General features: G+C 37.5%; 1 protein-coding gene across 3 annotated transcripts in view; it reads right to left on the bottom strand.

Moving 5' to 3' along the window:
- The window catches only part of LOC114247994 (putative multidrug resistance-associated protein lethal(2)03659), a 57,293-nt gene that overhangs the window by 22,644 nt on the left and 22,429 nt on the right, over positions 1-12,220 (bottom strand). For 2 of the 3 annotated variants that reach the window (XM_028181097.2, XM_089732976.1), the window contains exons 5-9: positions 11,834-12,038; positions 8,376-8,598; positions 6,280-6,436; positions 2,054-2,256; positions 156-395 (exon numbers count right to left, since the gene is read on the bottom strand). In XM_028181097.2, the coding sequence (XP_028036898.2) occupies positions 156-395; positions 2,054-2,256; positions 6,280-6,436; positions 8,376-8,598; positions 11,834-12,038 (1,028 nt within the window). The remainder of the gene's footprint in view (positions 1-155; positions 396-2,053; positions 2,257-6,279; positions 6,437-8,375; positions 8,599-11,833; positions 12,039-12,220) is intronic. The other variant, XM_089732977.1, reaches the window with a different exon arrangement.

A 12,220-nucleotide genomic window follows, 5' to 3' on the forward strand; every position in this document is an offset into this window, starting at 1 on the left:
CAGCTGCCTCACCCTTCGAACCGAAACGCACCACTGCTTCACGGCAGAGATGGGCAGGGCGATAGTACGCATCCTTGCGGGCTCACTAGGCGCCCTTCCGAAAATAGTATTTTCAATTATTATTTACCAAGTATATAATCTAGAACGATCCATACCATTACCCTTGGCTTCTTTGGTTTCTGCGGAACTATCACCGGTGGCTGTCAATTTCGAATCATCCTTTTTCACATCCAACTCATCGCTGGCGGGCAACAGAGAATCCTTTGTCACCTCCTTGGGTTTCGTTGAGGTTTGTATCTCGGCCAGTCCGGGAACGGGTTTGTTTGTGTCTTCGTATAACATGAAGCTCTGAAGCCGTTTTATGGATATCAAAGCTTCAGCTACTTGAGCAATACCTTTAAAGAATAATGTAGCATTTATTTATAGGCTGACCTTTCAATTGTGCAGCAGCTTCCCCATTTTGTGGTGGAGAGAGAGAAAGAGAGAGAGAGAGAGAGAGAGAGAGAGAAAGAGAGAGAGAGAGAGAAAGAGAGAGAAAGAGAGAGAGAGAGAGAGAGAGAGAGAGAGAGAGAGGGAGAGAGAGAGGGAGAGAGAGAGAGAGAGAGAGAGAGAGAGAGAGAGAGAGAGAGAGAGAGAGAGAGAGGGAGAGATAGGGAGAGAGATAGGGAGAGAGATAGGGAGAGAGAGAGGGAGAGATAGGGAGAGAGGAAAAGAGGGAGAGGGAGAGAGGGAGAGAGAATGAAATCAGAAAGAGATTAAGGATAACAGATTCTAAGCTTAGTATTTCTCAGAAACCAAATTCGTTGATTCCCCTACTCTATAGATGGTTCGTTTCACTTTTTCCATAGTCAATTATCGAAGAAAGTTTTATGGACATGTAGAGATAGCTATCGTAAAACAAAAGATATTTCACAATTGCCTGAATCTCGTTAACGATATCTGTAATATAACCTTACATATACAGGCGTACCTTGTATAACACGTGTTTCTAATTTAACACGATTACAAAAAATCGAATACATAGGTTCGAAATTAGAATATTTCTTAATTGCGTTCAGTAAGGGAAATCCCCAACTTTCTAAGCAATAAGCAATAAAAATAAAAAGAAAAACATTATTTATTGTCACTAGGAAATCTCTCATTCTATTTTGAGAAGTGATAGTATGGGTTTATCTCTTTGTAAATGGAATTGATAAAAGTTATTGCTTGGTTTGTTTTGAACATTTTGAAAAGTAAAGGGAAAAAAAGTAAAGGGAAAAAAAGTAAATAATAACTGTTTTTTACAAAAAATTACTATGGCAATATTTGAGAGTTAAAGGTTAAAGGTAAAGTTTGTTAATGATTGACAAGAACCAAAAATTTAATTCATTCCACAAAAAAAAAAAACTGGAATTTTAGATTGTATAATAAATTGCGGTGACAAGCCTACATCGATTACAAAATCATTAAATTTAAACGAGCCTACTATATAAGCTATCATAAAATTTTAAACCTTAAGACACGATTTCGATATAACATTACGCATTGGTTTTATTTATATTATTCCAAAGTTTCGTATAACACAGTATCGATATAGTGCGTACGGTACGAATTAATCGTGATATACGAGGGACGCCTCTATACAAGTTCCTAAAAACATGATTCGGATCGAACAATTTGACTCGTTCAATTAAAGGTCTTCCCTTTGTTGATATTCTATCAAAATTATAAAGTGAGCGCAGTCCAGTCCAGCCCAGTCCTAATCTTTAACCGCATTCTGTAAAAACCGTTCCATTATTCAAATCGAAATGCGTTGTTTGGCGGCAGAAACAGGGAGGTTACCCAAGCATGTGAATTATATATACGTTATTTACAAATATATCCTGGCTAAAAAAAAAGCATATATATCAGTCAGAAGAAGAAGACATGGGTGGAGTGTGTGAATGACGATATGAGAGAGAGAGGAGTGAGTGTTGAGATGACGGCTGATAGAAGAGAATGGAAGAGAAAAATTAGCTGTGCCGACCCCACCTAGTGGGATAAGGTGAAGAAAAAGAAGATATAGGTCAGTCACCTTGCGGAAAGAACACGGTCATGGACTGCCTCAATATACTGTAGAAGCTCGTTATAACGAACACTTGTTTGGCGGTGATCACATTGTTCACCAGCACGTACGCCAGTATCGAACAGAATAAGCAACTGCGCGTCGTGAACATTATGAACGAAGTGAGCACTCCTCGGATGTAAGACGTCGCTCGGATTTGTTTTATTTCGTGTCTGAAATCAAAATAAAACTAATATCAGATTACGTGTTAACTGTAACATATAGGTGACCCTTTCCGCCTACCGTATCGTTGGTAGCCTAAGGGACTATGCGAACGAATAAGTCGTCGTGGCCTAAGGGATAAGACGTCCAGTGCATTCGTGTTGAGCGATGCATCAGTGTTCGAATCCCGCAGGCGGGTACCAATTTTTCTAATGAAATACGTACTCAACAAATGTTCACGATTGACTTCCACGGTGAAGGAATCGTGTAATAAAAATGAAACCCGCAAAATTATAATTTGCGTAATTACTGGTGGTAGGACCTCTTGTGAGTCCGCGCGGGTGGGTACCACCGCCCTGCCTATTTCTGCCTTGAAGCAGTAATGCGTTTCGGTTTGAAGGGTGGGGCAGCCGTTGTAACTATACTGAGAACTCAGAACTTATATCTCAAGGTGGGTGGCGCATTTACGTTGTGGATGTATATGGCCTCCAGTAACCACTTAACACCAGGTGGGCTGTGAGCTCGTCCCCCATCTAAGCAATAAAAAAAAAACACCGTAAGACTTCGGACAGAATGGGTGACAGTGAATTAAAAGAATAGAAATTGAGTTGTTTTCCAGATCACCGATGTCACTTAAGAGTGATTCTCGAAAATATATGGTAGGTACATAAGTGGCGATGTTTTATGACTGTTATTGTAATAAATAAATAATTTAAATTTATTAATAAACAATAAAAAAAATATACAGATTACAAAAATTGATATTTACAGGATATGTACATACATTCCTAACATAATTTCTTTTAAACTCATAATGATATACTTACTTGTTCTCTTATACGGTAACCCTATTTAATAAACCAAAAGGTAAACAAGGTATGCACAAGATAAAGCCATAAATGTATCAAATTAATAAGAAAATTTTCAAATATCGCTTTTCACGAAGTACCGTCTACATATCTATATATTAATACGTGAAGCAAAAACTTTGTATCCCTTTTTACGAAAATTGCGCGGACGGAGGAGTATGAAATTTTCCACACTTATAGAGAATATAGAGAAGAAGTGCACAATGCTAATATTTTTTAAAAATAATGCATAAAAGATACATTAAATCAATAAAGAAAACATTACACACACTACATACCATGTATTTGACGCACACACGCGTGCATACTATTTATTGTCAAACTTTTGTTCTTGACGTCTGTTGTCAAATTGAGAATAGATTAAATATTGTTTGTCTTTGTTAAAAAAAAATATAGTGTAGTCTTGGCGAAATTTGTGACTAAAGAAGTATACAATACAATCATAATAGTGTACAAACTTACAATTCCAATTAATTATAGTCGAATTTCGACTACTGCGGGACCTCTAGTAATAATTAATTATACATACATATATGTATGTAGACATAAAATAATAAAGGAGAAACCCGAAATCCATACAAACTTGGGCCTGGCGTTACAGTGCTAGAATTTGGGCATAAATTATAATACCTAAGAAGGTTTCATGAAATTAATAGGTATATTAGGACAGGTCGTGCGTACAAAATTACCTTTGCGTAATTAGTAGTTGTAGGGCGAATTGTTAACTCCCAAGTAAAGGTATCGCCATATGACTATTTCTGCTACGAACCGATCATGCCTTTCTGTTTATATGAATGCGTTACAATAAAATTGAGACTTCGGCCTCATGACTCACGAGTGGGCGGCCGTATACACGTTGGAATGTCTATTGCCTATAGTAACCTGACACCGCTTGGGCTGTGAGCTCGCCTGTCCATTTAGATAAATGATATTTAACTGTTGTGCTAAATACAAACTCCAGTTGTTTCCCTTCACTTTCCCCATGCTTCCCCTTCACTTTGCTTTTATGTTTTAGTATCTTTAGTTTTAGTCTCTCATTCAAAAAAAAAAAATTTGCATAATTTTGCTAATAAATCATAAGGGAAAATCTATAAAACAAAGTTGTTGAAAACCTTACGACCATTGGTCGAACGCTAGTTTAAGCATTACAATCAACGGTTACCGCGTGCAGTGTGGTTATCTCGGAAATACACGCGTGTGTAATATTAAATACTCTGTAAACGTAACGGATCGCCAGTGACGTCATCTTCTGTCGGAGGCGTTTTTACATTAAATAACGTGGGTACGGTATTAGTCGCCGATTAGTTGACGGTGGCATCGCATGTATTATGAACAATGTAATATAGCAGGAAGTATAGTCTGCGGTTCATCTGGTGTTAAGTGGTTACTGGAGCCAATAAACATCAAAAAACGCGAATACTGTCACCTACCATGAGAAATGTGTTTTAAGACTCAGTTTTGTAGTACGACGGCTGCTCCATCCTTTTTTCTCTACCTTTTTTTTTATTGCTTAGATGGATGGACGAGCTCACAGCTCACCTGGTGTTAAGTGGTTACTGGAGCCCAGAGACATCTACGACGTAAATGCGCCACCCACTTTGAGATATCAGTTCTAAGGTCTCAGTATAGTTACAACGGCTACCTCGCCCTTCAAATCGAAACGCATTACTGCTTCACGGCAGAAATAGGCAGAGTGGTGGTACCTACCCGCGCTGATTCACAAGAGGTCCTACCACCAGTAAACAACCTACCTAGTGGTAGGTAGGGAAGTGCGGCTTACCTTACCTGCGTACCGTTACCGGCGTGCCTTAGGTAGGCGCGGACGGGTAGGTGAGCTCACGGGCTCAACTTGAGAGAGTTTACTAACAATAGCCTAACCTCACAAGAGCAGTGCTTCGCAGAATCTACCACCGGATCGGAATCGCGACCCACTGAGAAGATCCGGCGAGAAACTCAGCGGGCTGTCTCTATGGGTTAGTTCAGACGGTGACCTTCACCCTTAACGCATCACTGCTTTACGCCACAAATAGGCAGGGTGGTGATACCTAACTGTGCCCACACAATGCCCTACCAGCAACCAACTCTAGAAGCAGGTCTGCTCGATCCAGGCTTTGGATCTTCAAAAATCATATTATTGTATTTTCTAAGCTAAACAATCATAACTACATGTATTACACAGCTATACAAGTGACGATATTTATCTTATTGATTTGTTTATATATGATGATAGCGCGCTGTCCGTGATCGCAGACAGTTACAACTTTAATTAAGAGTCGTTCGATACTATAAATATATCAGATGCTGTTATACAAGAAATCGATAATCAAACTTCTGCGATGTTCAGTTTTGTTTAATTCGTCACAACATTCCAGTCTATTATTTCCGCATAGAAACCATGCAATGCAATTGAGAATTCGACATTGTAATCTGGAAATGAACAGCGATATTCATATCAAGGGGTGAAGGGTTGTTTGGCTTAAGCGACGATTTACTTCTTTTTTTTCCTACCTAAGCTGATAGCCTTGAGAGGCTATATCAACGGAACCTTAACTAGTAGGTGAGCTCACGGGGCTCAAACCTGACGAGGTTGCTAACACGAGCCCTAGCAAGAGCCGTGCTTCGCAGAATCTACCACCAGATCGGAAACGCGACCCACTGAGAAGATCCGGCGAGAAACTCAGTGGGCTGTGTCTGAGGGTTAATTTACTCGTCGAGCCCTTCGTCACATGCGACGGGTTCGACGAGAACGATGACCGGTGCTTGAGGTACCTAAAAGCACCGTTAGTGGATCGGGAGGATCCGAAATGAAGTGTTTGGGGCGACGTCGACTGCTTTCCATTCTATCCGCAGGATCGGGTATGACATTTTACTTAATACGCGACATTTATCTTTATAATTAAAGGTTCGTTTTATTTGGTATTAGTATCAACAATTCGAAGCTAAACTTCATTTAACATTTAATTAATTGATTAAACAGTAAATAGCCCTCCTGTAAAGTTGCAAAAATGTCGCTTAATCCAAATAACCTTTCCCCTCGATAATATGTTTACCCATTAATGATATGAATCAAACACATACATGCTTGCTAAATCCGAATTCATAATTCATCACTATAGAAAACAATTGATGTGGCATTTGAAAATATTATAATTTATGTTAACTCACTTCCTAGCTTTGGCGACGAGGTCAGCGAAAGGTTTTTCCCAAGTGTACATCTTGATGACTTGAATACCGGATAGAATTTCATTCATAAGTCGGACACGTTCATCGGTCCTTAATGCCGTTTTTAGTCTCAAAACCGAAGTCTTCTTTCCCAAGTAAGCTGTAGGTATGGAAAAGTAAAGTCCAGGTTAATTACAAACTAAAAAAAAAAAACAACAACAACAAACAAAGTAGGTACCGCGAGTTCAATAATCTGAACAAGAAAATATCTCATCGCTTAAGCCGAGTGCAGATAGTTCAAAGTGCAGCGATTTTGTTATTCACATTCACACACGTTTTAACCTTATCATTAAACGTGCATTGATAACTATCGGCGCTTTGCTTGTGTAAATTGTCACCGCCGTGTTTTTTTTTATCATAATATTACTTAGTTGAGAATATAGAAACGGACGCCTCATAATTTTCAAAATTAACACACATACTACACAGAACTCGAGGGGAGATAATTCATTAAGTGTGACGTCATCTGTGGTGCGTCTTGTGTTGTATGATGGCTACCGTCACAAATTGTTGAACGAAAATCCCTAATGAAGCTACAATTACGTGTCGAGTTCATTCGTATAACGAGATGATACCGAAAGTAGATTAATACAAATAGTATTTAAATCGCAGTTTCAAAGGTCGCAATAGATATCTGAGCGTAAACGGACAGTCAATTATTTATCTACGTATAAAACATTGACACTGCAAATTGTTTCAATAAACAAAGTCACTTATTATACTATTTTTTTTCCATACATTGATAAATGTTGAATGATAAAGTACAAACAACTTCAGGAATATACATAATAAATATATGTTAAATCAAAAATATGTTTTTATGGCACTATTTACCAAGCTCGGTGTATTACAAAGTATTGTTTTACAAAAAAATACAATATTCATTATTACAATATTCATTCATAGCCACTTTACTTTTATATTATAGTTTTTTACCATCACCTTTTTTATTATAATTATGGTCACATTATAATATTATTTCCTACGTCGTCTATGACCACGTAAGTTGTACAGTTTTCGAAATATAATCACAATTTAAAAAAAACGCGAAATTAAACAGTAAAAATTGTTTTTTTAGTTATGAAGAACGCGAAACTAACGTAAAAAATCAATCGTATTTTTTCATTTTATATTAGACTTCGGTACTGCTCATTAGTGTATCGAAGGTATTCGATTGTCGGTGATTTCTAAATTATTATTTTTTTGCATTAATAATCTTGTTGGATAAGTATGGGCTTTTTAGGATGTATAAAATGTTTTATTAACCAAGAGCGAAGCGAAGGTTAGTCCTAAACGTTAAAGCACTAGTGTCTCGCATATTTTCGATGACATTTAACTTCATAGAAAAATTAGCTGTACCCGTCCGCTTCGCTGGGCATTTAAAATTAACATTATTATTTCTCGCCCCCCCCAAACATTCTCATCATTAACGCCCCCGCAACTGGTGTAGGCAGTCCAACACTCATGTAAATATTAGCCTATCCATTAAGTACATGTATTTTCTACATGGATACCAAGTTTCAAGTCGATCGGATGCATAGTTCAGTAGTTATAACGGAACATCCGTAAAAACCACTGTAGATTTATATATATTAGTATAGATGTCATGTCATCTTTATTAATATGAGGTTTGTGGAGAGTACTCAGAGATAGGTTGGCAGCGCTCCTTGGATTGACGATGGTCACGAGCAACGATAACCATTGACTATCAGATGGGCCGAATGCTCATCTGCCTACCGAGGCAGTGAAATAAAGATACAAACGAAACAAAAAACGCCTATTTTTTTATTATTGCCCTTGTAGCCAGACGAGCATACGGCCCACCTGATGGTGAGTGGTTACCGTCGCCCATGGACTTCAGTAATGCCAGGGCCAGAGTCAGCCACTGCCTACCGCAAAGATCCCATTTACAAAGATTTAAAAAAGAATAGGCCTACGTCAAGCTGTGGACGTCTGTGGAATGAAATAAATAATAGGAATATTATAATACATTTCCAATTAATAGATTCAGAAGTACTCTATTATGTTTGTTGACTAACCTTGCAGCGGTATGAATGCCAGCATGAAAGCTACTCCGACCACCGCGGCCCAGTTGATCTCCAGCCACATAAAGTATGTGATGATCACGGTGACCAGCGGCCCGATCCATAGATAGTGGATGAATATCACCGCGACGTCGAAACGGTTCACGTCGTTCGACAACAGGTTGACGACTTGACCGATTGTCGTCTCGCCGAGAGCGGTCTTCGATAATCGCAGAGACTGGTTTTTGAAACAATAATATTTTATTAATTAATCTGCTAGTTTTTTTTTTATTTCACCATAAAAATGCTATCTATAAATACAGCCGGCAAAAACAAAATATAAACCCGTTCAGAAAGAATTTAGAAGTCTTCATTTCATGCTAGACAAAGTGCGTCCTACTTCGAACAATGACGTCGCTGTTCTATTGCAAAGACTCTATACTTAAGATTTGTAAGAAAGAGACAGAGCATTCTATGAATCCTAACACAAACACTTTAAGCATCTCAGAACTTTTAGAACCTTTTTTATTTATAAATACCTATAGAATTTCTAATTACGTTATTCATTGAGCAATGTTTTAATTAACACGACGCCTACCCGTTAAATTATCCGGTAATATTATAAGAAACAAACCGGTAATAAGTACGCGCCAGGACGTATAAAAAGTGTAAGTACTTTCGTTTCACAACTGAGAATTTAGTCTTTGGCTTCAATATCGGAATCATGATCTGAGTTGCCTTTATGCCTGAGATATTTAACAAAAAAAAACAGTTTTTGTGATTTTATTGGTTTGAACCATTGATTGATTGAATGTTTAAAACTCATTAATAAAATTTGTAGCACACATCACATTTTTATGTTCATTTTTACGACGTATTTGGGAATTTGATATCATCATCATCATCATCATTTCAGCCTATCGCCGTCCACTGCTGAACATAGGCCTCTCCAATAGATTTCCAGTGCGACCGGTCCATTGCCACCTGCATCCAACGAGACCCAGCGCTTTTTACTAGATCGTCGGTCCATCTAGTAGGTGGCCGTCCCACACTGCGCTTGCCAGTACGTGGTCGCCACTCCAGGATCTTTCTGCCCCATCGACCGTCCTCTCTTCGTGCTATGTGGCCGGCCCATTGCCACTTCAGTTCACTAATTCTACGGGCTATGTCAGCAACCTTCGGAATTTGATATACCTTAGATTAAATTCCCATTTACGTCATCGTGCGAACCTTTTTTGTTGACTTAAAACAAATGATGAGATCCGTTTACTGTGTGCAGTCTAGTGGAAGTTTGAAGGTTAACACATCTTACCATACGGCAAGACGCGAAACGTTTTGCATTTACCTTATATAATAATATATTATACGTTATCTTTCAACGGAAGTGGCCCATGTAACTATAGACACGTACATTACTGCCTGAGCGATTCATTTTCAATTTTTATTGCATTCTATTTTATATTTATGTTCCTAACATTATTATTTTTTTGAAATACACGATTGATGACTCTATAAAGTTATATGATTAATTGATAGTAAAATTTATAGTCTTGTATGTGATATAATAATATATGCATCTATGTTTACGTTTTTCCTTATATCCTAAACGGATGTAAATGGACCAAGCAATACTATTTATGAGATATTGCGCTAATGTTCCTTTGTCGTGCAATTTAAATGAGAATGTATTTATTTTTAGTGTCCTGAATGCTAAAAGTGACAAATAAAACTAGATATACTAATTAGAACCACTTTTACGGTTTAATGTCTTGTTTTTTATTGTCCTTATATTGTTTTCGAAGTTTCAAATACTGTGTTTTTGTGTTTTTATCGACGAGTCGCGGAAACCGAAGATAATTCTAGAAATACTATAAATATACAACAAATAAAATAAGAATAAAAAAACTCTACAGCTTGTTTAACACGATTTCAGAGGTAGTCCTGTCATATACATACAATATATAATCGTTACTGGTGATAGGACCTCTTGTGACTCCGCGCGGGTAGGCACCACCGCCCTGCCTATTTCTGCCGTGAAGCAGTAACGCGTTTCGGTCTGAAGGATAGGGCAGCCGTTGTAACTATACTGAGATCTTAGAACTTATATCTCAAGGTGGGTGGCGCATTTACGTTGTAGATGTCTATGGGCTCCAGTAACCACTTAACACCAGGTGGGCTGTGAGCTCGTCCACCCATCTAAGCAATAAAAATTATAGCACTGAATACTAATTTTGAAAATCATCAGATAACTCATTCCAGAATCGATACGTTCGAATGAGGAAAATAGTGGTGATCAGGGAGTAGCTAAGTGCAGAATACAGACATATTATTTGAGCTATCCGGTCGTGAGAATGACACAATTGAATTTGTCATTTAAATAGTATTTTCCATTTAGTGTTTACCACAGCATTTCTGTATTAAGCTGATTGTAACATTCACGATCCGTTATCTAATAGAACTGTGCTTTAATAAACTCAATAACAATGAGAGATGATAACAATTAGTCTAACCTAATTAGGTACTATACATTATTAACACTATTATACAGATTTTAAACAAGTATAATCGAAATAATATGTACTTAATTTCTAACAATTTACTTTAACAATTAGTTCTAAATGAGTGTAACCGTTTCTATAAACAAAGCAGCAATCTTAATAGATTTTTCTTTAGTTTTGTTTTTTGTACTTCATTCAAAGTTTATTGTGCAAAATACAATTTGAAAATGGCGTCGAAAGTAATTTTCGAATGACCTGATTAATATTTTAAATAAAAATCTATCTATATATATAAAAATGAACTGCTGTTCGTTAGTCTCGCTAAAACTCGAGAACGGCTGTACCGATTTGGCTAATTTTGGTCTTGAATTATTTGTGGAAGTCCAGAGAAGGCTTAAAAGGTAAAAATAACAATTTTGTTTTTTCTTTGAAGTATCCCCCGTCGGACGGATTCCTTTTCTTTGTTTTAAGTTTATTTTATACAAAAGTTTAGGTCTTTTATTTATCGATTGAGGCACTACGAAGTCTGCCGGGACAGCTAGTATTAAATAAATAGCACTGTTTCACTTGCCTACATATGCGGAATGATAGCGGAATACCATTGACTTATGTCTATTTATCTTGATCACTATCTCTCTGCCGAAAGATCTAAAATCTTACTTCTTTCTGAACAGATTTATACGTTTCAATCTATTTAAAATTTTGGTGAAGTCAACTATTTGATGACTTCGACAACTTTACAGCTACATCTTTCAGTACAAGACAAGTTCTAGGTATATTGTTAGAACGGTAGCCGAATCCTGTAGATGAAACATGAATGCTTCTGCGCGCATTAAGGATTGAGCCTGAAGTCATAATTGTTTCAACACAACAGCTGCCCTACTTCGTACTGGACGCGTGATTAATTCGCGGTAGGAATTGCTGCCGGGAATCGATTACCATATTGATGTTTTGTACAGAAACTCTCATAATTACCTTTCTGTAGATGAGCGAGCAGCAGGCGACCCTGAACTTCATTCCCATGTGTAATATGGCCATCATATATGGATGCATGACGAATACATTAAGAGCTGAGCATACTACGACTGCCGCAGCGCAGAGATATGCGTCCGACTGCGTCATTTTACTGTCGGGGCTGTAATATTCCACCAGCCAACCAAGAAATATTGGCTGAGCTATCCTGTTAATCATAAAATGTGTTCTTCAGGTATAAGTTGCGTTAATATAAATAAATATAATATAAAAATATTTAAATACATAGTAATGCTTTCTATTGGCAACCGTCTCAGAATTGTAAGTTTCCACTTGAAATAGTAATATGATAAGCCTAGCCAACTGAGTTTGTTTCGCCGGTTCTTTTCA

Source organism: Bombyx mandarina, chromosome 15, assembly GCF_030267445.1.
Source record: "Bombyx mandarina strain Sakado chromosome 15, ASM3026744v2".
Classification (NCBI taxonomy): Eukaryota; Metazoa; Arthropoda; class Insecta; order Lepidoptera; family Bombycidae; genus Bombyx; species Bombyx mandarina.